At 44.6% G+C, this 25,423-nt stretch overlaps 3 protein-coding genes across 3 annotated transcripts in view; 1 reads left to right on the forward strand and 2 right to left on the reverse strand.

The window, feature by feature from the left end:
• Nipp1 (nuclear inhibitor of protein phosphatase 1) overlaps positions 1–11,423 on the reverse strand; it is a 28,014-nt gene extending 16,591 nt beyond the window's left edge. Inside the window, exon 1 of the mRNA XM_076902340.1 lies at positions 11,418–11,423. The gene's annotated coding sequence lies outside the window, so the exon portion shown is untranslated. The remainder of the gene's footprint in view (positions 1–11,417) is intronic.
• Metrs-m (Methionyl-tRNA synthetase, mitochondrial) lies at positions 826–4,865 on the forward strand. The gene is made up of 7 exons (XM_076902331.1): positions 826–1,200; positions 2,245–2,409; positions 2,495–2,769; positions 2,849–3,074; positions 3,161–3,387; positions 3,476–3,710; positions 3,791–4,865. Exons 1-7 carry the CDS (start codon positions 945–947, stop codon positions 4,345–4,347), a joined length of 1,941 nt encoding a protein of 646 aa, XP_076758446.1. The 5' UTR covers positions 826–944; the 3' UTR covers positions 4,348–4,865.
• Dop1 (dopamine receptor, D1) overlaps positions 6,028–25,423 on the reverse strand; it is a 35,507-nt gene continuing 16,111 nt past the window's right edge. Inside the window, exons 2-7 of the mRNA XM_076902336.1 lie at positions 8,395–8,464; positions 7,592–7,901; positions 7,362–7,503; positions 7,104–7,207; positions 6,689–6,971; positions 6,028–6,404 (exon numbers count right to left, since the gene is read on the reverse strand). Coding sequence (XP_076758451.1) covers positions 6,120–6,404; positions 6,689–6,971; positions 7,104–7,207; positions 7,362–7,503; positions 7,592–7,901; positions 8,395–8,464 — 1,194 coding nt within the window. The 3' untranslated portion in view covers positions 6,028–6,119. The remainder of the gene's footprint in view (positions 6,405–6,688; positions 6,972–7,103; positions 7,208–7,361; positions 7,504–7,591; positions 7,902–8,394; positions 8,465–25,423) is intronic.

The raw sequence follows: 25,423 nt of genomic DNA on the forward strand, positions 1-25,423 counted from the left end.
ATCGCTGTTTATTAACCCTGCTAGAATTTTCACCAAACCATCCGGAAATCTTTTATTTTAATAACAAGACAAATTTCGTTCAACCTTGCTGCCGGTTTAGTGTCGCCACGAAATTTTATTCTATCAAATGACTCGCTTGAATTTGCGGTACTAAATTTCACAGGTCCGTATCGATGTTACCACGGTGCCCCCAAATAAGCGGTGTCTCTTCCAGTGACGTCTAAATCAAAACATATGTTATTAGAATGCAATAATTTCCCATGATCATATTCTTTTATCAAAGTTTCACGTTTAAACAGAAAACTAATCGCGTAAAGGTCAATTGAAAACAAGATAATCAAAAGTTACATCTAACGAGAATATTTATACCCTATAAATTAAATAAATTAGGGAGTCTGATTCTTTTGACTCGATAACAGTACGCTTTACAATGTTCGTTAGTCAGGGTGCACGAAGTTACGCATAGTATTAAGTATTTCTTTTATGAAACAGCACTAGTACAGTATTACAGTTAAGAATTTTAAAGTCTATACAAGATACGTATGCCACGTATTAGAAACAATGTGTATATTTTTTTGTCGCGTGTACATATAATGAACTTCAAGGCAATATAGGTCAACTTTACTTTTTAAACGATTTATACTTGTATATGTATAGATACACTACTGATTGTACCGGAACCTTGTGCTACTTATTATAAATTAATACGAAATGCTTTTTTCGTCTGTTATTTATTGTATACGTCGACTAAAAAAAATTTAGTTCGAAGGTGTTACAAGTACTTTCTTGTTTATTTAACAGTAAGAAAAATAGTATGTGTGATATTTCAAAATTTCGCAAAGTATACTTAGCGACATCTAAGCTGTATATGGTAACATGAGTTTGTTAGATCTTCACGCGTTTATCTTATTGTAATTGATACTTAATTAAACACTGAATGATCGATGGCAATTCGTTTACGAAATACAATACGACTGCCCATGTTAATATTTACCGAAAATAATTTGATCGGTACAAAGAGTTACAACAAGAGATTCATCATGACGACTCGCACGAAGCTCGAGAAGGTTTTAGAGAATCTTGAAAAAAATCCCTTTTTCGATAAATATGCTAATAAGATAGCGAAGCTTCAACAAACTAGTCCAGAAGAATTCCTGCAACGTATTGAAAGTCAAGAAAAAAAATTGCAACGAAAGAAAGGTACGATAACCTATATAACGCTTACTGATATTTTTTGTTTATTGCTATTAATATATCAAGTGAAAATATATATTTTTTTTATTGCGCGTTAGACATTTATTTTTTATTATTTTTTTCTATTTTTTATTATTTAATATCAATGTTGCATTTAATCATTTTTGTACGTGATTTGTATACATACAAAATGCTGGCTTTAGTACCAAACTGGATTGATTATTGGCATATTATTAAATTGCAGAAAAACAGGATGAGGAGCATAAATTTTATCAGAGTCACGCAAAACCACAGTTGGAGCAAGGTAAACAACCTCGGCAAGCACAATTGAACATTATAATGAAAGTAGATATGATTCAAGACAAAACAAAGGATGAAATTGCAAACATTTGGAAAGACTACCACAGAGATAAAGATTTTATATGTGGAATATTGACTGTTGAACAATTTGAAAAAATGTTTGAACGTGGAAAATGCTATTCAACATTTTTGTTACCATTGCCTAGAAAACAAGGATACGAATTTATAGTTTCTCAGTTCTATGGATTAGAAATCCATATGACACCACTTTTGTGGTATCAAGCGCATAAAGAAAATGCACCAGAATGTTTAACTATGACTCATTACACAGAATTTAAAGATAGTAAAGGCATTATTCTTATGCGCGGTGAATATGATAAAAAATGCATTACCGTGCAAGAAGCTCAATGTTTAGCAAATGAATTGCAATTATATTACTGTACAGATGATGCTAAGAGGTTACAGTTATTAGAAACTTTCACTAAAAACCCTGATAAATTTAAACACATGGATCTTATAGCACAACTAGAGACAGTGCAATTAGAATATTTTAAAGATTGAAATATTTGTATACAAAATTTACTGTAATTCCTGATGTATTCAATTTTGTACATAGTAGCTTTAAAATAAAAGATAAAGTAACATATTTATGTCGAGTTATTTATTGAAAAAATTTTATCTTTGTTTTATTTTGATTGTAATATGTTTGATAATTCTAATAATTCTGATGTAGATAAATTTAAATTCTAGTTGCAGTTTGTCTACCAAAATCTAATCATATTCAGTGTTTATGGACAATGTCGTTTTTAACGACAAACATGCAGTCATCATGGACTCATATTAGAAAAAACAATTTTAGTGATCATGCCTTCAAACATACATATATAACTACACCTATATTTTACGTTAATGGCGGTATGTAGGTATAAACATAAGAGAATTCATCTTGTAAATGAGACAGTTTATATCAAAATAGTGATTTGTTCTCGTCTTTTTCTAGTACCACACATTGGACATGCTTATACAGCAGTTTTGGCCGATACCATAGCTAGATATAATGCTATGCTAGGATCCTCTGTTACTTTATGCACTGGTACTGATGAACATGGCACAAAAGTAGAGAAAGCTGCAAATGCCGCGAATTTATGTATTCCCGAATATTGTACTAAAATCTCGAGCCAATTTCGAGAAATGTGTGATGTATTTCAAGTCGAGTATTCACATTTTATTAGAACAACGGAAAAGCGACACCAAGAAGCGGTTCATTACTTTTGGGTTGTTAAATTTATAAAATATTACTCCGTTGAATTGAGAAATTGAGAAAAATGATTGATGTGAAGTTAAAATTTCGCAGAATTGTTTAGAAAGAAATGGACACATTTACCATGGGAAGTATTCCGGTTGGTATAATGTATCGGAAGAAGCGTTTGTCTCAGATAAGGAAGTGGTACAAAGGAGCACTACAAATGTTAATGAAGCATTCACAGAATCGGGTGATGTTGTAGAATGGACAGAGGAAGATAGTTACAAATTTCGACTTACTTCTTTTAAAGATGATATAAGTTATTGGTTGAAAGATGGTATATAGACGTAATTTGTTTAATTTAACCAATTCATTATAGTTTAAGAAAGTTGTGTCTTTTAATGTTTAAAATTGTATTTATAGAAAATGTAATACATCCGGCAGTATATCGCAATACGTTGATTCCGTGGTTAGACGATCTACAAGACTTAAGTATTTCTAGACCTATTACAAGAGTGCCATGGGCAATTCCTACTCCTTCTGATGAATCTCATACGATATACGTGTGGTTGGATGCGTTAGTGAATTATTTAACTGCAGTGGGATATCCGGATAACTCGTTTAGAGAATATTGGCCGCCAACTGTCCAAGTAAACGTTTTTAATTTATTCTAATACAGACTAAAACTCAAAATTAAAAGGATCACGAAAAAATCTAAGAATACTTCCGTAAACGTAGGTCATCGGGAAAGATATATTGAAATTTCATGGTATATATTGGCCAGCATTTCTGATGGCTGCCGGTCTTGAACCACCAAAGAAACTTGTGTGCCACGGACATTGGATTGTTAAAGACGAAAAAATGTCAAAATCTAAAGGCAATGTAATTTCACCTTTTGCAGCCATGAATAATTTTACACAAGATGGTCTAAGATATTTTCTTCTACGACACGCAATGTTAAAAACAGACGCAAGTAAGGCAAATAATGTACGAAAGATTGTATCAACCATTGTTCTTCATTTTGATGTTTAATGTTTCACGTCTTTCTTGTAGATTATAATGAATTAAAGATTCAAAACATATTAAATTCCGAACTTGCCGATACATTAGGTAATTTAATTAATCGATGCTTTGGTAAAACTATCAATCCAAAAGGAATAATATACAACTCAGAATACGAAGATATTCTGACAACCGAGATAGCTCGTAAAAATATCAGAGCTTTAGAAGAGTTAAGTGAGAAAGCTAAGAAATATTACGAGGAGTATAATTTCCATGACGTGGTAGATACTGTGATGGATACGTTGCGTATTACTAATCAGATGTTTGAGCATCTTGAACCATGGCATTTGAGCAAATCGAAACATCCTGACTCCATAAAAAAAAGCGAAGCTGTGATATCTTTAACTTTAGAAAATTTGCGAGTAGCCGCATTAATATTGTATCCAATTGTACCAAGATTGGCGTCTAATGTTCTCGATTTTCTTAAGATTCCAGTGCAGAATCGCAGTTGGGAAGACACGAAACCATTGCATTTAACGAAAGCTTCGAACGATATGAGACATGTTTCAACACAAAAAATATTATTTTTTAAGAAAATAAAAAATTGAAAAGGATATTGACTATATGTATTGTTAATAGTAAGTAGGTGTGAATATCGGTGTAGGATAACAAGGATATAGTGAAACATTTCAAGTTTAATACTCGCGTGGAAGTCTTACGCTAATATATTTACAGAAAACGGTCATTCGAATATATCATTAGTATACATCGATACCGTGCACGTATCATTTCGACAGGAAAGACATAGTTATACGATGCATTTCCCTTTTTATCTTATTTTACGATATTCTAACTTGCTCGCTTCTTTCCCATCGGAATGCAGTACACCTTGCAAATCGCTGATATAGATGTATGGAAGAGGCTCGATGAGCATCAGTTGTATTTCGCGAGGATCTTTTTCGTTTGGATAAATGTACGCAGATTTGAGTTAGATTCGACGGGTTGCACAACATTGTCGCGACACGTTTAGCACCTACCCAAGATCACTTACAGTGCAAGAGGTACGCATTTACTGTTGCCCCGTCAAATAGAAAAATAAATAAATGGCTATTTACAAGATGGAAAATGAATCTGTGCGGGTTCCACCGCGATCCTAATACTAATACGAGCTACGATTCGACAGACGTTACTATTAGTGCTTCGTGTAACATCCAGCTTTACATCGTAGATGCACTATTAACATGACTTCATAATTACAATTGCTTTATGAGAATGTATCTCTAAATACTATACTCTCGAATTTATCTACGCACGAATTTTGTCTTTTTTTTTTATTTTTTTTCTTGGTTTTTTATGTGTGTGTTGTGATATCTTCCTGTTCGATTTATAGACAAGCTGCATTTATTATTTGTTTTTCTTTTCAAGTGGATTATGTCTCACGGATATGTTTTGAACTACCTTCTGGTGATTGTCTTTACGTTAATTTTTTTTTTCTCAACTGTCCATTTGTATCGACAAGTTCTGTTCCCTTTTCACCGTTCAAGGATAAAAAAATATTTCGTAAAAAAACTTGTATGTAACTTTTGCCGTTTGTGTAACGTTCTACCACGTAGATTGATCAAAATGTTTTAGCTTTAAGTTAAAGCAGAGAGAAAGAGTAAGAGAAAAAGAAAGAAAGAAACGAAGACAATTTTGAACTTTTCCTAATATAATGCACATGTAGCTGGGATCGATATGTTGATAGCTATATTGCTTATAACGGTAAAACGTACCGTTGCTTCGATATATCACGACTTACGCGTAAAGATGTTTTACTCATTTAGAATGACATTGCTTTCTTTTTCACGATACGATACGATAAATACGTGGAATACAGTGGCGCAGGAAAAGTTCAATAACTAACTCGGTGTATCGAGAAACTTTCGTAGATTTTCTAATGTTACCTGAATGATGAAACGGCAAACTTTGTTGTTTAAGTCAATGGTGACGGTTACGATCGCGCTGTTCTATACGCGCTTATAAATTTGTTCAGTCCCCGTTATTACAGGGAATTCAAAGAGTTACACATGGACATGTTCGTATGCTCGTACGTTCCTCGAACGAAATGTTCGCACGGTATGATCGAGAACCTGGCGATGTCACGCGTAAAATCGACGACAGGAAGGACGAAATGTTTTCGAGTTCGTTCGCGGTCTTTATTTACCTGTTGATAACGATGTGACCCGCGTGTGTATAGCCAATGACCGTGGCGGGAAATTGCAAGACCGCCCCATTAGCTGAAATTCGGGAAGGCGAGACGCGCGCCCGCGGCGTATTCGAGCGTAACTACCGACAGATCGATAGACAGATCGATACGTCCGAATGAGGGGCTCGAGTCGAATTATATCGCGCTAACGATAGTATCGCGATGCCTTTGCGCCATTATTCCAACTTGACAACTGTCCGCGCTTGATCTCGGGCTAATGTTACATTCGATCATAGACCCGTTTCGTTTTTGCACGACCACGGACCGAAATTCCCCGCATTCGCTGGTCGACGGTTGATTACCCCGGGCACGTGCACCCTTCGTGAGGATCCTCTTGAACGCCTCTCGGAACTCTGTGTTGAAGATGCTGTAGATGATCGGATTGAAGGCCGAGTTGCTGTAGCCGAGCCAAGTGAGTACCTGTTACAACAACAACTGTCTGTTTCTCTTCGTACGTTCTTTATCGCGACTTTACGTCTAAGGCGATATTACGCTAAGAATGTATATATATATATATATATATATATATTAATTCGTACGTAAAGAATGTTAATACAGGAAACACGATTCAAACGGTTAGAACGTTTGATGGCGTCGTTCAACGGGGAATGGCGCGAAAAGTTGGTACTTTCAAATAACTCGATTCGTTCGGCCTCGACTGATAGGCTAGTGCATACTTGTCTGAGAGAAGAAAGGATTCGTACTTGAAATGCTCGAACTGATATGCAGGTCTTGCAATACGCAGCGACGATATTTACGCAGAAAAATGGTACCCAGCATATTAAGAAAACGCCCATAATTACACCCACTGTTATGGCGGCTTTATGATCGGATACATGATATGGACTTGTCGGCTTCGTTTTTGTTTGTGGCTTTGGTGGCTTGTTGCGAGTGCTTTTCGCGCGAAAACTTTTGGCCATTGAGGTGTCCGGCAGCTTCGTTACTGCGCGGATGCTTTTTACGTGTTTCTGTGCGTAGCAATAGAGCCTGGAAATACCAAAGGACGTCGTAAGAGAGAAAAAAAGGTATGTCGGATAAGGTATTAGATATTTGTCGGAAATAATTCAGTGTGGCACCGCCAGTAGCTGCTAGCTCACCTTGAAATTATTTCGAACTCACCTGCAATAAATTCCCAGCATTACGATGCAGGGCACGTAAAAAGATATAGAGGAGGAGACTACCGCGTAGGTGGGTGTAAGGTCTAAGGCGCACGTAGGGTGTTCCTGAAAGTTAGATTGATCGATGAGTGGACACATAGCTGTTTGAACGGGGAACAATTATTTTCACGTATCATACGAAAGTAAATTGGATGCTACATCTTTTTGAAATTGTTTAATGTCTTTGAGTATATTTACGTTGCACGTTTATCATACGTACTTCTTTGCCATCGTCATAAATTACGGGTTCGTCCGCTCGATGAAGGCCTAGGCTGATCGGCACGAAGGATATGAGCCCCGCGAGCAACCACACGATTGCGATTCCAGCAACTGCGACTCTTCTTGTCACCCAGCGACCGTATCTGATCGTAAAACGGCAGAGGATGTTATCTCGACGAACAAAACCGGGCGAACAGAGCGCCCGTGTATCGCTGTCGAAGGGAAACTTGCCTGAGAGGATCCTTTATGTGGATGTAGCGATCGAGAGAGATTGCGCAAAGATTCAGAATAGAGGCAGTGCTGCACATAACATCAAAGGCGATCCAGGTGTCGCAGAATCGTGGACCAAACACCCAATAACCGAGGAGGTCGTTCACCCCGGCGAAGGTCATAACCAGACAACCGACGAACAGGTCGGCGATCGCGAGGGAGGCCAGGAATAAGTTCCCTATCCTCCGTAAACCGCGGTCTGTGTAAATTGCCACGCAGACTAAAATGTTGCCCGCGACGGATAAAAATATCAAGATCAGGAAGAGAAATCCTGAAAAAATCAGGCGAACGAACTGGACTAGTGGGGAATCGATGAAGTTTGTTCAATTAATATCACTCACCCCTCGAAGAGCACGGTTGAGATGCATCGAATGTATAGGTGATATCGCAAGTTTTTCTTTTTTTTTTTTGTTCTCTTTCTTTTCTTTCTGAGAGTTGTAAATGAACGTCAAACCGTTGAGGCGATGAATGATCGGATAAAGCGAGCGAGAAAGATGAATGCGAAGGATACATTACAGGGGAGAGAGAGGAACGAGAAAAATCAAGTGTCCTGGAGGAGGACGGTATATTTAATATCAGGAGTTGAAAAATGGGCAGAGGCAATAGCAGCGGGGGGGAGGGGGGGGGGGGGGGGTTAATGATAAAAAGGAACGGAATAGAGCGGTGTATAGCGAGTTTAGATCAAAGTTTTCGAGTGAAGGACCTCCCAGAGGGTTGTCTTCGAGGGGCGAGTCGCGATCGATCAAATGGGAAGTTTAGCGAACCAACTAGAAGCACCGACAACAGCGAGAAACTGTCTTCAGGCAGATCTTCTTCCCCGTCTGTCAGGTTATTCTGCGAACAGACAAAGAGATTCTCTGAGCACGTTAAATTCACCGATGTATTATCATTTGTAAACTGAAAATTATTTCCATGGAGGATTTCCCTTGAAGAATTTCTTTCTTCCATTGATCAAGTCCCTTGCCCATGGAAAAATATGCGCAACATAGGTTTTTGACTGAGAGTGGCATACTTTAACGTCCGAGTACGCGCTGATACCTCTATTTTCTCCGTATATTTTCTCGATATTTCACGGCAAAGCCGTAGATACACCGGGAATACTCTCGAGATTCGTATGCACGGAAAATCGATACTATAGACGGACCAAGATGACGTTGGATTTACAGGCTTTTTACTTCTGCTTGAACGCGTTGTCTGTCAAGCCGTTCCTATCCCATCTCGAAGACACGTAAAAATATCGCGAGATGAAGGGTGCCAGAGTAAAGCCGGTAGGTACTATGTATGTTTCTATGAATAGTCCGCCGATGTAACGTCTTCAGATGTTCACATTCCTCTCGTTGAAATGGATTAATCAATCTCGATTTCGCCGCTGGGAAACATTGATTTTTTGGAACGGGTTTTGGCCTGAGATATACATCACCACGACTTTTAACCCTTTATACATCACTGGATTGTTCCAGTTCTCTTGAAGTTTTTAAGGGGGCAATATTTAACGGTACTTGAAATCCTCGTGGCCCGCCCTCACTTTTAAGTCCGTCGTATTTTTTCTCGGCTGTCCTGTTGGGAAAAAAAAGAAACCACGACGCCGCTTGTGCCGGTGCATCGATTTTCTGGACGTACATAGCGCAACGCATGCATATGCAGAGGGAAACATTTTATTGCGGTCGCAGGCTTCCTAAGTTATAACTTAATTACAAAATTAAGATTAATAAAGCGAGTGGTATACGTCGTCTAGCTCTTATGTGAAATTAGTTCGCATTTCTACTAAAGCAGAGTGATCGATTCAGGTGTTTTAAGATAACAAGTTCTCGATTAAATTGCTCCATTCGTTCACGTTAATTACATTACTTAGTAATCGCATTAAATCCGTCGGCGTACATGATCCACGCGTTGCACAGAAATAAGAAAATCAATTCGTTTCGCAAAATACGTGGCGACGTATAGATGCGTCTTTGGGAAAGGACGTGACGTCGCACCGCGAGGATGAAGGGTGAACGAAGTAAATGGTAGAAATCCTGCGAGATGCAGGACGAGATACGTCGAATCCGCCTGAAAGAATTATTCAGAAAGGAGGAGAATCGGGGGCATTCGTGATGTACGATCCGCCCTCGTCCCGTCCCCAGGGTCTAATTGCTCTTCCGTTTGAATTTCCAGCGTCCAAGTTGGCCCAGGGTAGAGTTACCAACCTCGTATACCTCAGGCCCTTGAAACACATAATCTCAAAGGGTATCCGAACGGGTGGAATCGTTTCGTCTTTTCCTTCGATTGAAATCGACGGGGTTAATCGTTGATCCGAGGATTGGGAATCATCTGCGAATGCGCATCCAGACGCGAGGGACCTGGAAGGGTGAGTGTCTTAAAAATTTACGTTAGATCGGGAACACCTAGGGGTACAGTGTCGCGTATCGTTCTTAATTTTTCATCTACTTTAATTTATCATCCCTTCTACTCGGCTTCGACGATATTGAGAGCAAAGTTTCCGAAGCCGTTGAAAGTTTAGGAGGACTTAAGTTCGGTCGACGTCGACCATTAACGGTAAGGAGAGGCTCGACCCGAAGCTCAAATTACCTCCACTCTATCATTTTCGGCTCAGCAGTTCCGATTTATATACTACATGCATTTCTTGCTGGTTTATTTAGCTCTATTTACGTTCCTTTTACGTTGTTCGTTACCGTGCTTTTTGTTCGCAACTGTTCGTCCTGCGTGTTTGTCCAATAGTGATTCTGGGTTATTTTTTCCCCTCGGGGCTTTTAGTTTCGAGTCTTTACAATTTTTTGATTGCTCGTTTATGCCTTTTAGTTTATTTGCCCGCATTCCCGGGCTGTTTCCGTATATTTTTTGCGGCGTGCACCGTGTACAGGTGATGCATGCGATATGAAACACGTTAACGCGCAACGCTGAAACGCTCCACGTTAGAGATATCTACTCAGGAAGTTCGCCTTTTTTCCAAAGTTTTATTCTATTTAATGCATCCGCCGTTATCGCGACCCGCGGCGGTACACGGGATGACCCAACAGGAGAAACAAGAGTACGCAACACACCCTTTAGCTTAACGAGGAACTGTCCCCTGCCCACCAGCGGCAGCAACGCCGCCGACAATGATGAATCTCGCGGAAAACACCATTCATAACCATTCTGACGGCATTCCGTAATTGAACGTTTGTCTTTAAATGAACTGAATGTCGCGGAACTCGGCGGGAAATTCAGTCTGATGCGCGCAAATGGAAATGGCGAACGGATAGTCATTGAAGAAAAGTGGAGCGCGAGGAGGAAACGGGGATGGGAACTTTACGCGAGTTCTCATCAGGATTTTGGCGTTTCATCGGGAGTTTGCGAGTTCGCGTAGCCGTCGAACGATTTTCGGCTCGTCGGTGGGTGGAAAATTTCACGAGTTACCGTAAATTACCGGGTCCCCCGGGCGGTAATCGCACCTGTTGGCCAGGAATCAATTCTCGCAAGTTCTTGTCGAGGTGCTCGCGAGAAAGGAGACGAGCGGCCAGCCGATATCTCGTTAACCCGAACCGATTTCACGGATTAAACCGGCCGGATCATTTTGCGCCAAATGGGGAACGCAATCAAACTCGACTTTGTCCGGATTTTCTCGGCGAATAGTTCGTTCAAACTTTCCGTGAGCTCATACCTCGCTCTTGGCCCGGATCCCTCCGATGTATAGCTGGCCATAAAAGTAAATCGGACATCAGTTCCACTTTTTCAGCAATGCTTTTCGAACCGTTTTTACTCTATTAAAAAAAGAGTAAAAAAAAAATTCTATAAATTTACACGGATCAAACAATTTGCTAACCCTATATTTGCTCTGTCTTCCCCCGAATATTCTTCGAATCATTTGAACTCCGCGTTTGCGTACATACGGATTGATTAATTCGCAAATTTCGATGTTTGATCTTGCTCTTCTGAATATTTGCCCAAATATTTCGAGTTCTATTAAAAATATATATACGGGTATACCGTGCACACGGATTGGTAGGCAGGTACAGTTTTATAATATGTTATTTCCGTCCGATTTATTGCATTTATTCGTTCGATAGGCAAGTACATAGCCACGTCGGGCCGTTTGGCACACGCGCAGCCCCATTGTTTCTTCGTTACAGTAGATATATAAAGCAAATGTCGGGTATCTTTGAACGGAAAAAGCCGGGCGTTTCGGTTGATAAGCTTACCCGTGTATTCGACGCGGTTCCCTCGAAATTCAACCTATGGATATTGAATGCCACTGACAAGCGGTATTGTGTTGTTTCGAAAAAAAAAAAAGGGAAAAGAAAAAAGAGAAAAAGGTGTACGCAGAGAAGTGGCACCGTAGCGGAAAGCGGAAATCGAGGGATCGGATGAACGCGATGCGGCACGTGTGCCGGACAAATCACGGACCAGGCTCACGTATCCGCGAATTTGTCCCGGGAAATTTGGAATTGGCCATCGCACGGTTTTCGCTAGATTTTTCGACAAATTGTCGAGCCGCAACGTGACGCGGTAGAAATCCCAGAGCGGCAGTCGCGCGAAATGCATCACGGAAAATGTAATTCCCCGTAAAGTTCTTTGTCGACTTTCGAACCTGTTCGAAGTTGGCTCCGATTCGGCCCGTAGGAGGACTGCATTTTCCAAACGTTCGCTTCATCCAATTCGGTGGGGGACGAATGCCGGGATCCGCGGCGAATAATGCACCACCGAATTATATATTTCCCTGTTTTAATGGAATGCCTGCCCACGTTCCCGGGTCCCGTTACATTCAACGAATCCATTTGCTGCTTTATTATTTACGCGTACAATGTAAATCGTCCGTGGAACGCATCATCACGATTAAATTGTTTTTCGCAATTGAATTTCCAAATTCATGACGCGAACCGTACAACCGTATGATTTATTCAAACTACTGTTTGTCTCGCGAAAGAATCTAACTCGCTGGTTGGCTAAACGCGAGAGTCGTCTAATACTTTTTAACTTTCTCACGATGAAATGTATTCCGTAAAAACAGACATTCGTGGCGTACCCCAATTACTCGTCAAGTATCCGCGCCACTTAATTGCACTTATGCGGCAATCAAAGGGGACTGGTATGGGAGTAAGTGTTCCTCGGTGCTTTCTAAAAAGAATAATAGAAAAAATGATATCGTTACGATTATCCACGCACGCGTGCAAATCAATCGTGAGCAGATAAAGAGTAACACGTAGAACCGGTACACCGATTGGTATGTAATTTGTAGCTTCGAAGCGACGCTGATGGCGTTCCTCGTCGGTACAGGCTCAGCCGCCACCTATTACGATATCGTGGCATCTGCTTGGAGAATTCGTGTGTGCAAGGGCGCATGTCTGCGCTAATTAGAGCATTAACGGTCTCGTTTGTCACGGCTATGGTGCAGCAACTATAACAACGACGGAACGATTTTACCAACCGCGAAGCACCATGTTGGCTTTCCTGCAGCTACAACCCCCTTATCCGCTAAAATCTAATTACGACCAGTCGGCCGGGTGCAGCCTGGCGAAATGAGGGAAACGGAGAAAATGAACGAAGAACGGTACGATTCGATCGCGACTGGTCGCGAACGATTTGTTGCTCGACGTCGCTTTCGAAACGAGAGAGGTCCTTTTGCTTTTCGGTGATTGGATCGTGCGGGTAATAAAGATATTCGAGGAAATAAACGCCTCGACGAGAGCCAATAATAAAACCTGTCAGCTGTAAAGTATGGGGCTTGATCGGCCTGTCGCGGCCATTCAACTTGTAACATCAGAATTAATCGTTGTTTATCGTTACTTTAGACTATTTCGTTTTCGTTATCGGCACTTTCGAATCGATTTTCCGTCGGTGGAAACGAGCCGAAAGTTTGTCGTACGACTTAGCCGCGCCAACTCGTCGGCGCGATCGCAGTTTAAATTTCAGCCTTTCTCGAATCCGCTCCCTTTCTCGAATCTCGATAATTTTATGAACAAAGTTATACACGTACGCGTGGTACACGTTTTCATCGAGGCTTTATGACTTTAGTTTCGTCGAGAAGAGCGCGTATGTTTCGTTGATCCGCTGGTCATTTTGTGAAAGGCACGAGAACTCAACCCTGGTACTTAACTCGCGTTGCACAGCTGCTTTTTATGGTATCACTAGTGCGAGTCGTGTATTCGTTAATCGATGCGTTTCGTATAAATTAGTGTCGCGTTTGTCGAGGGCAACGATATAGAAGGGAGAGTTTCAATCTGAAGCAATAGTTCGGATACACAGTGGCGCTTTTGTTTCGACTAATGACTGCGCACATCTAACAGGGCCTTGCATGAATTTCGAAATACGTACCCCCGTGTACGTTCCGTAATTGCATCTTGAATTACATGTCCCATAACAAAGCCAGTTAATTACAGTTAATTCGTGTAATCTTGTGAAATCGAACCGCGTATTTACCGCAATAATTCCCGGCGAGTAATAGGTGATTTATCTGTTCTAAAAATGTTTTAAAAATACTTTCCTCGATCGTATTGGAATAATGCGACTCGATCAGGACAGCGTGTATTAACGACGCGTTGAATTTCAACCGAAAAAATACTCTAAACAAATTATTAGGGGTAGCGTAGGCAGATGGAGGTCAGCGAGAGAAGGGCATTGGTCGATATGCCAACGTCTCCTGCCTGCAGGTGCACCTGAGGTCATACACGAGCTTGCGCAACCTGCATCCAACGTTTAGCGTTGCGTGCGCGGATTTTTTCTTTTCAATTTTTCATGTAATAACACGTACAGTTGCGTCTCGTTTCTCCATTCCCAGCGAAACGAGTGGCTGAACTTCTTATCCGGGCCATGGAGCGTACCACCATCTAGCTAGACGGGGCCACGGTTCTGCTTTCACTCGAATCGTTCGTGTGCGCGTTAATTCGATGCTCATTTCGCTGTGGTCTCTAACGTTCTCCGATCGAGATACAGCCTGATTTCAGATACGCGATAAGAGGGACGGAATTCAGCGGAAGGTGGCCGTAGGGATCTCGCTATCTTTCGTTGAAGTTTACCACGTTTTCACGAAGCTGTACGCTGTTTTTCGTCACGAGGAAGATAGCGGGCGAAACGCGACTGGCACAGGAATAACGTCAGCCGTGGGCTGGGTCACTCTTATCGGGGTCCTTTCCGTCTCCTCCTTCGCGAGAAATGTAATTTTCCGTTTCATCATCTGGGAACGTAGTTCTTCCCCCATTCACTCGATCCTTTCTTATCAGACTCGGAGCGTCGCGTCGTCGTGCGCCTTCAAAGTCTTCGCCGGGAATTCTGAAAGGGCCGTTCCCCGACGATATCGGAGGACACTGTCGGCCTTGATTCTATCAATGGTTACCAATGCATTCGAACGATCCTTCTCCAACAAGTCCTCGGGATCTTTGTTTGCCTGTTCAGTGAAAGCAAAGCTCTCTCTCCCTGAGAACCACCGCGATCCGTGTGCTCGCGTGCGCGGTCACGATCGAAGAAAGTTGAATCGATAGAGACGGTCCCCGATAAAACTGGTCGCGTCTCGAGCGGAGCGTATTCGAGTCGATGCATCGGCGTTATCTGGACGACGAGCAGACAAATCGTGTCTATTGTTCGTTCCAGCCGTTTCATAGCTAAAATCGAGGAACGCTGTCGAGTAAATTCATATCACGTAGCGGTGGCGTACAGCCAGTTTCCCGGTGTTGTAACGAGAAAGCAATTTCCGTCGGCGGGTCTTCCGGCTAGGACCCGTCCTCCTCGCGTCTAGTCAACGCGCTACGGGGGAAAGACAGATGCTATTCAGAAAGCCAGAATTTCGAGCGATAACGCTTGTTAATTTCGTCGGTGGTTGCGAGCTTGGATATCTTGCGTTTAGGATTTCGATGACGCCTCTGCAGCTTATCCAGGTGAGGACCGCCGCTTTAAACTGCGAAATGGAACCGTATCTCTGCACCAGGAGCGTGGGAAACGTTGGTGTTCCACATTTCGCCTCGTTTGCCACCATCTATTGAGACGTACGTGTCGGTATCATTCACAGTCATCGTACATCCCCGGATGTTTGCATATCGAAATGGTCTTAGAGATAATCGGAGCGATCGATACCTAGGCCAGGACCACCGCACAGCCTTTCCGTCTACCAAAATAGGACTCGATTGAATTAGTTTATAGGTTGGCCCACTTCTTAAATGTCATTCGGTTCCATCTATCGGCTCGAAATATCGATCGTTCGCCCGGGTATCGCCAAAAATGAAATTGGTACTCGGAGTTTTTCCGTCGCTGGTAATTGGACATTGGCACCGGGACAGATACGAAACGGAAAGTTCATTAATTCCACGGCGGCGCGCGTTGCCATCGAAACGCTGCCGCGCACGATTGTTGAATAAATAAGCACACGAGCCGGCGGAAATATCGAAGTTTCAATGGGCATTGGCAAGTACATGCATTCACGTTCTTGCCTGTTTTAGAGCAACGCCAATTTATCAAGCAACGCGTATAAACCACTTTCCGTTAACAAGAACCGTGCACAGGCCGTATCGCTCGCGATAACTGGGTTGCACTTTCGGTGTAACTACCGGCGCGCATTCCGTTTTGCATAACTGTAAATACAGATGACTGGAAATTGTTCGATCGTCGGAATTTTCCGGCGGATAATGCTTTCCGTTGTAACTTCATCCACGCGCGTTTTGATTTACACATTTAGTTTCGAGGGGGTCGTCGGATTATGCGCTGATGCTCGTGCCATCGAAATAATCGCGAACTAATGCGCTGCACTGACTGGAATATAATAATTCAGCTCTCAGACGAGTCCGCAAATGAATTTACTCAAATTTCCAATTCCCCTCCTACGCGAAAGCGTCCAGATTAATTAACGCGCCACTTTTAGCGGCTTTCTTGTCGGCTTTCGTTTTTCGAGCGACAATGGAACGGGTTTCGAGGCGCGTGAAGGTAATTTTAAGGTGTTCGCGTAGCTGTTCCCTCGTCGGACGACTATTGCGGTCATCCCTATGGATCGTGACTCTGCAGAGAGATTGCTGTCTGCTAATGACGTCCCGTCCCCTGCTGGGCGTCTCTCCGCGCTGTTACAACCACCAGCTTAATCAGTAATCAAACTGTTACACTAATACGGATTACGGTGTTCACGCATGCAGCGCGTTCAGAAACGAACTTTGGTGGCTCTTGGAATCATCTATTTCAAGTGTCGTAGTTTGGTCCATCGTTGGAAGGACATCATGCAGGCGAATTCTAGCACTCAGACGTTGCAGCACCCAGACGAGGACACGCGAAAGTTTCACGCGTTCGGATCCTACCAGGACGACCGGGTCACGACTTGGAAATTGGATTTTCACGACAGAGACAGATGCGAATCACGCGGCCGGCTAAGAACGTAATATCGCGTGACGGTCGACAATCGATTTGTCTCCGCGGTATTCTCCCCGTAAATTGTTAGGCCAGTCGACATCCGCGTGTCGAACGTTGAACGAATAACACGATAACGCGTTTAACCCGTCGGTCATATTTGGCAGCGAAGTGCAACACGAGGCGTGGCCGTCGCGCGGGTCTTGACAGCGCGTTCGCATTAAAACAGCTGAAGTTCGCGTACGTACGAGCGTCCTGTTCGTGGGATATAGTTCACCGTGTCCGACGATCGAGCAACCCAATTTACATCGCACCGTCTCGATGTAATGAGAGTTCGATGGAACTTTGATCGGAAGCTTTCTCCGAGATAATAATATTAATTGTTCGGCGGCCGCATCGATCGTTGGGAAAGTTTGTCCGTCCCACCGGAAAATTCTGCAGCTTCCTGTTTCTCCCTTTTACTTCGCTGTCGCCTGCTCTGCATTTTTTTCTTTCTTAACTCGTTTCCTTTCTTTCTTCTCTTTTTTTTTTTTTTTTCATTAGAATGAACTTTTTCAGTAATTATCCGACATAACCAGCGCGGCAACAAAGAAGTAAAGCAATTCGCCAGGGCGCATGTTAATTAAAGAATTTTAATTATCAGAATTTCAGCTGTTGTATCGTCGGACGCGGAAGGGATTTTATTCCGCGATAAATCCGGCGGTCTAGAATCTTAATTAAAAGGATTACTTTTGTGCGGCGGCGTTTGAAAGGGGAAAAAGGGGATCGTTCTGCTCGTTCGGTCTAACACTTAACAATCTTCTATCGTCCCACTGAATTCCAATTACACGTGGATGCTCGTTAAAAGCGTGTCGAAACGCAAGAATTTGACGATAACCAGGAATATTGCGAACTCGAAGTGGTGGCGAATAAAAAATGTCCCTCGAGATCGAATCGGAGAACCCTTACGTATCCGCCGAGCGTTCGTCGTACATTCTGCTCCTCGAGTGCACCCCCGTCCATCAGCGCGTTCGCGTAATCAACTTCCGTGGATTTCCCGATCCCCTTCTTTTCCACGCTGGCGTTTTAATTCGATATAGAATCGCGGGAATGCGATAAGAGCCGTTACCACGCGAGCAGAGAGTTTTCACGCGAAGTCAAGAGGGCAGGGCCGATGAATAGATGTATAAGAGGATTGAGAGTTGGCTGCGGGCCGCGAGAAACTTCGTTGCCTCGGTCTTCTTCGAGTTACAAATTCGTTCCGCAGCCCGTCGTGTCGCAACAAGATTTACCCCGTTTCTTTCGAGAGAGGCCAAGTTGGATTAAAGAGTTCCAAGGTACACCCGTGTGCTAACATATTTACACGTGCTGAGGCGGGTGCGTTGCAAATCGGATCAGCCTGTAAGCGCATGGTGGACGAGGGCGAGCGGATGATCGCGACGCCAACGGGGTTGCTCGCGTATCGCCGTCGTCTGCATTATCAATCGTTGCCACGCGTTACCCAGGATCGAACGAACGATAATAACGGGTCGCAGAGGGGTTTGCTCGTGCGCGTCCCCGAATTAATTAGTCGACGAAGTGTATTCTTAGCGTCGTACGAACGGGGCCACTTAAATATCTTACGTGGGTGTGCACGGTGCACGGCAGGGTGCATCGAATGGCCGGTGCATTAATCCGTGGCGGCGAGTAACATGCCGTATAATCGGGCTATTGTAAGTGTGAATGTGTGTAAACGGGCCAGGCTCAACGGTAGATGCAACGGTAGACGCAATCAGCCGGCCTACGCGGAATTTCATCGTGGCACGCATCGCCGCAACTACGCCGTTAGAAACGCCATCGTATCTGGCCACGAGTCCGACACGAGTCGCGATTTTACAGTACTTCACCCTTCGCCACCCGTGTTCGTCGACGTTCTTCTCATTCGCTAACGTAGGAACGGATATCTCGGAACCGCGCGATTTACAGCGATTCTCGCCTCGACGCTGGACGATCGTAGCCACCCTCGAGCGACAGAGTAGCTTTTAAATATTTTCTTACGCTCCGCTTCGAGGTATTTGGTAATCATCATTATTCGTATCTCGTGCGATCAATCTAACCTGACCTAATTTAGTTCTACATCAGTCTGACCTACGCGATCTCAGCTGAAACTTCTTTAAAGGAACGCCCCATTCTGTCGGCTCCATTTCCGCCGTCAGATTCTTTAAAACTCTCGACACTTGCCCCCGCTACGTAATTAGATTTCGTTACCAAAGTTCGTCTTATCCGTCGCAGAAGCTGGCGCTCGCTTCGATTCCAGCCGCGTTATTAAATTTCACGTAAGACCAGCGTCACCGAGATCCCGATGGAAATCGAACCGATCGCTCGAATCGCTGCTGTATCATCCGACCCGTGTAAATAACTCGCCGTATCGCCGCCTATCCTACCGGGAATGAGTATGCAAAGTCGGAGTTTGGCCAACTTGGATACGCTGAATTAGTGTATCGACCAATGTCAGCCATTGACCGTAGCCGTGCCCACAGATAGATAAAGCTGCATATGCCACGGCGCATGCATTATGCATGCATAGCGGCCGAACAGCAGATACGCGTCTTGCATACGCGGATTGCATGAAAATCAAAAGGACCACTCGATCGGGTATATATTTTCGCGTCGCTTCGCCCGGGAATTTTCACCTCTCCATTCCCCCGCCCGCCGCGCCTTTTGATTATCAGCCCATGCATTAAACATCAGTTTCAAATATGTGCAACCGTATCGTAGTTTAGTACAGCGATCGATACTCGGTAAATCTGTCCAGGCAATCTGTACGCGATCCGGTGCGCGAAAGAAAATGCCGGCAACGTAGCTGCGCTCGTTGTCTTAAAGGGTTTCGCCCCCACGGTGGACGCTCGCTCTCTCGTCAAAGCGTCGGAATTTATATTAGAATTTCGGGGATGCTAGCCGCCCCTGGGAATCCGCGTACGCCAAGTTTACAAATAATCACGAAATCATTACCATTCCGGCATAATTGCGCCGGCGAAGTTGCGTCGTACCCGATACGCGAATGAAAATCATTCGGGGGCGGGACGCGGTACGAACAGGACGGATTTTCTAATTAAAACTTCACGATCGTTACCGTTTAGAGGGGGGGAAGGAGAACGCGAGCGTTCTAAAGCTCTCGCCGATTTCCTCGTCCCTTTGGGCACATCTAAAGAGCCTCGCGAATTTGTTTCCATAAATTTAGTCGCCGTGTTACGTGGAATATACGCGCGTGTTAATGATAATCGCGCGCGGAATTTCACGGATGGTATGGTAAACTCGTTCGCGTTCTTGATCCCGTCCGAGGGTGAGAGAGAATACCGCGTTTTAAAGCGAGGCACGCACACGTTGGCGGTGCTAAATTCGGAGATTGTGCGACACCGTTTAATCGATCGATCGTAATGGGAGAAACGGGGATCCGCGAGCGGCGCGTTACAATTTCCAATGGGGGGGCCCTGGTTAACTATTAACGATTAGCGCTATTTCGGTCGCGGCGATCGCAAAACGCTTTCGCCTTGATTTTATAGAGGGCAACGTGTGCATAGCTTTTGAGCTCCTCCGTCTGAGGGTGTAAAGCGTGGATCGTCGTGAACGGATGTCGCTGCAGCAACGCCGTTACGACCATCGCCGCCTATTTTCGGTTTTTCCAGTCCCTTGCTTCAGCCTGAATTCCCGATATTTTTATCGAAGCCGTTCGCCATACTTAAAATCGATATTCCGATAATGCATAGACACTTGCAAATATACAACCGAACGTGACGCTGCTTGCGCGGTTCGTTCTTAATTCCCGGGTGTTCATTCAACAATTATCCGCTGTTATTATAGCCGATAGAATTCCTCTGCTTTCCTCGCGAAACGAATAACCATTTACACCACCATCCCTCGTTTACCCATTGCTTAGCCGCTCTCGGGACTATGGCCGTTTCTGATGACTTAACAACTGCCGGGGAAAATTCATTGAATAATTTAAGAGATAATCCTCGCGCAGAAGGATGATAGGCGCGTCAAGCGATTATTTACCAGCTCAGCAGGTTGAAACGGGCAAATAATTTTGTGACCGTTTTCTCTCTCTCTCTTTCTCCCGGCAGTCGCGAACCGATATCGTCACCGACGGGAACGGGACGCGTTTGCGTATCACAGAACGGACCGAACGTCCCGCTCGTCCCTGTGATTAATATTCGCGGATGGAACGAGGAAATTTACGAACGCGAGGCTCGCCAACACGGCCATACACACCTCGGTTACCTTGGCCAGTTTACGAGCGCCCCGTTGTCGTCTGTCCATAACTCGCGTACTATTCGCTAACGGGATCACTGGCAGCCGTGTGACCGTCCACCAGCGAATTCTCGTTACCGACTGTTTATAATTCGCCGACAACAATTGTTACGCAACGAGCGAGATCTGATCGAGTCCTGTTCGGAGCGATTACGCGACAGCCGAAAGGCAGAGATTTGTATAGCTTAAGCCGCGTTGCGGGAGTTTGTTTAAAGAAAAAAAAAGAGAGACAGGCCCCTCGCTAAGCTGCGAGCTTACGTTTTATTCGGTAGCTAAATGAAAAAAACCCCGGGAGAACGGGAACACTGTCCGCGATTTTTATTATTCACGGACGAAACAAGGACCGAAAACTTGTCGCTGTGGCGTCCGCGGGATTTCCATGCGAGAAGCGTTATTATTCACTTATTAGTTTTTGGCGGTGGCGTTCCATTTGCGGGTGGGTGGGCCGCGTTCGCTTTGTCTCGCGGAATCGATCATCGTTCCGCAAACGAATTAATGCCGCATGACGTTCGAATGTTAATTACCCTGGACGGGCGCCTCCGTCAACTCTGTCGTGCACGCCGGTCGAAAATTATTGCGGACACTTCGCCCTCCGGCCGGCACCGCCGCTCGGAACTTCTACGCTCGGTTAATATTTACCCTATCCGGTGCATTTATGAAATTAACGTGCAGATTAGCAACGGTTTACGGATTAAACGGACATTAAACAGCGGCGAGCTTCGAATTGGAAACGTTAAGTTTATGTCCGCGCGTAATCAGTTATGCCCGGGGACCAGGTAGTTAATTCGTGCCGTGGCTCTCGGATTTCGCGTTTAAACGGGGACACGCGCGGAAACCGAGCGCGGACGTGATCCGTTCTATAAATTCAATCGACTCGCTGGAAGTTAGGAAGGACCGTGAGAGCTTGGCAGGACCGATACAGAACGAATAAGCCGCGGCAGTTGTGGTCCAAGTTCTCCCCGGTGTCCCACCCAGGTCGACGGGGTTCGAAGTTGGAGAATGGATGCCCAAAGTTCCCTGGTGGAAACCACGGTTTTAACTCGCGACTCGTAAAGGATCCTGTCGGAGAAAATTGTCAAGGCTACAGACCCGGGGCCTGTACGATGGGAGAGACAAGTAGGTACGCGGGGATCGATAGCGCACGCGGAGGGTGAGTCTTGCGGAGGGACGAGAAGGGACACGTGAAAATGGGGAACCAGAAAGAAAGGTGGGTGTTCTCTTGTCCGAACCGATTGTCCCTTGGGCGAGAGAGCGGCTTTCTCATAAATTTCAACCCCCCTACCTTTTGCGAATTAAATACCGCTTACACCTCGATCGTGGGCAGGAGTTACAGAGGCGACCGGTCGGCACGAATGTCCGTTAATCTGGCCTCTCGATTGGACGAATCTCGCGTGTACTCCAATCACCTCCGATAATCGAGATTCGAACGGTTCCGTAGTGGAAACGAGTCTGGAAAGTTCGAGGCGAACTTTCCTACGAATTATTGCGACCGTTTCCAGAAGAGGCGATCGTTGAACAGAAATTGGCAGGGATCGTTAAGAAACGAGTTTGAGGCTGTTTCGACGTTGAAAATAATAGCGGGTGTTTTTGTATCGTCTCGTGCTTACCGTGCTTATCACGAGCCTTGTCGGATTTCCATCCTCGCGAGCCAAGTGCCGAAAGTACCAAAGGGGATTTCAGTCGTAAGAAGTCAGCCGAGGTTGGGGGTCGTAAAAAGTCGGATCGTGTGCGTGTCGCGAGTGCGAGATGTATTTTTCTCCGCGAATGGCCACCCGTGCGAAGCCGCGAGAAAGGTCCCCGCGACGATAATCGCCTCCCTAATGTCCTTTCTGCCATTAGTTTCAGGCAAACAAATTCGCAGGGAAGCTGAACGAAAAACGTATCGCGGGTCCGTTAAGATAAAATATTAAAATAACATTTAACGGGCACGATGGCAGTCGAGTGCCAACCAGGCGCAGGAAGTAGGGCCAATAATTTATTACAATGAATTCGTTTCCACTTGAATCGTTGCCATTGGCAGTGTGAAGTGGGGGATAATATTAGAGGGAAAAGCTGGTTAATTGCCTGGGGCAAGGACAGCTCGAATAATTTTGCAATTATTCCTGGACATTTCTCATTCAGCTGAAATCCCAAAATCCCGCAACGATTTTAATACTTTCGCGTTGTCACTCGTCCTCGAAATCCGACGAGATTTCGCGACTCCACGGTCGGACAATTCGCATTCCTTCGTATCTTCGTACGCGCCGGCACTGTTCAGACACGATGAAATTAATTCAGTTCGCGAGCTTATTAAAAAGGGTGCCTCCCTTTGCGCCAGACCATCGTCGACCGTTTTTCCGTGCGCTTCCTCGATGTCGCGTCCCGTTCGAAACGCTGCTCTCTGCCAAGCTATCCTCTAACAAGCTGTTCTCCCGTAACAGCATACGTTTCAGCGAGCTATATTTCAGCAGGAAAATACGATCATCTATCCCGTTCCCCGCTGCGACAGAATTAATTCGAACTTCTCGAAACAACCAACTCAGGTGGATCGAGCAAGCACCTAAGTATTCGATCGCGTTGGGTAGAGAAGGCCTGGTAGAAGCGCCGCCACGAGGCAAAGGCTGGATAAATAATCGCGGTGCTCTCGGTTCGTCAACTTTTCACGAGCTCGGTGTCGCTGATAAAATAACCGGCCCCGTGGAAAGCTAAACCAGCAGCCTACCCTCCCGAGCGGATAATGGAAAGTTAAATTAAAAGACGCGCCCTATGCGCGCAGGCAGGTCTCTACCCCGTTTGTTTCGAAACTTTCCCGTGATCAGATTTCGCTTATGAGCACCAGATCGATCCTCCTCGCTTCCTGAAAGCGACGCAGCAATTTTTTGCCCCGCGGGAGGCTTATTGTTATGACCCTGCCCACGTATATCTCCCTCGATCGTCCACCATCTCGATCCACCCCACAGCGAACGGTTGTTTATCCCCCGTTGCTACATCGTTGCCTCAGCGCGAACGTGTCGCGCGTTTTCGTCGACTGGACGTTACGCTTTGGACCTTCTCGCTTTAATCTCCTGAAGGTACGATGGAAGGTGCATCGTTCAGAAGCTCGTTGCCAGCGTCTGGCGAACGAGGCGAATAGAAATAAACGAGAGAACGGTGACCTATAAAATGCATACCACGCGGTGAATATTCCTTTCGCGCGAAGATGCGACTACTTATCTTTATCCATGCATGCTTTTGTCCCGTGAGAGAGGCGGGGGTAGGTACAGGTGGGATCATGTAGGGAAACTTGTCGCGCTGGAGGGCACTCGTCTGCTTCTGGTTCCATTTCCGATCGTACTCCACCGGCGAACGCAATTCTCGACGTAATGGAATTCCGAATGTCAATAAAACGTGCTTGACTGATAGTGTTGCTTGGCAAATCCGCGATCGAACGATCTGGTTATTGTCGGCGGGATTGACGCGACGACAGGTGTTAACGAAACGAGGCAACGCGAGAGAGCGCGAAGGACCAAGCAAAAGGATCGACGGACAGCGGATATTTATGCTTATAATTCACGTCGCTCTGGAAACAAGCGATCGCGAGAAGCATCGATACGTCGTTTCGTTCATTTTTAATAGTCGTGTGTCGATGGATTAGCTACGAGCGCCTCTTCGGTTTCTCATTATTCACGCGAATGCTTTTTATAATCACTTTTTATGCCACTTTGTTCGTCTTACTTGTTGTATAGTTTTACATATTTTACGTGTTCCGTATTTTTCTGTGCATCTCAACTTTCCATAAATGCATGAACATCCGCTGGTAATACTTTGTACGATACGGAGGCTACAGTTTTCGGGTTCCATCGAGTATCTTCCATGAATTTGTCAACACCCCTGGGGAGAGACTGCACACCGTTCACTGGATGGGGGGTACTTCTACTTTTTCCAGGTCGGATCGATCGCGTTGCAAAATTGGAATATCGATCGCCGGTTGCTTTTCCCGCGGTGCAAGCACGTGGCGTAAATTTATCGCGCTCGTCTCGAGGATATTTCAAATAAATTCCACGCCCGTTTAACGTCCACCGGATGCCTAATATCGCTGGTCGTTCGCCTTTCTTTCGCCGTTTCGCCCGCGCGGTATCGCTTTAATTTAACCTCGAAACTAGATGAATTTCTTCGCCAGTGTTTACGTCCCGTGAATCAGGATTCTTCCACTTTAAACGGGAATAAGTGGAAGGAGGATCGCGCCAAGTACATAAGCGTGGAGATCGG

Source organism: Xylocopa sonorina, chromosome 10 (genome assembly GCF_050948175.1).
Source record: "Xylocopa sonorina isolate GNS202 chromosome 10, iyXylSono1_principal, whole genome shotgun sequence".
Taxonomy (NCBI): Eukaryota; Metazoa; Arthropoda; class Insecta; order Hymenoptera; family Apidae; genus Xylocopa; species Xylocopa sonorina.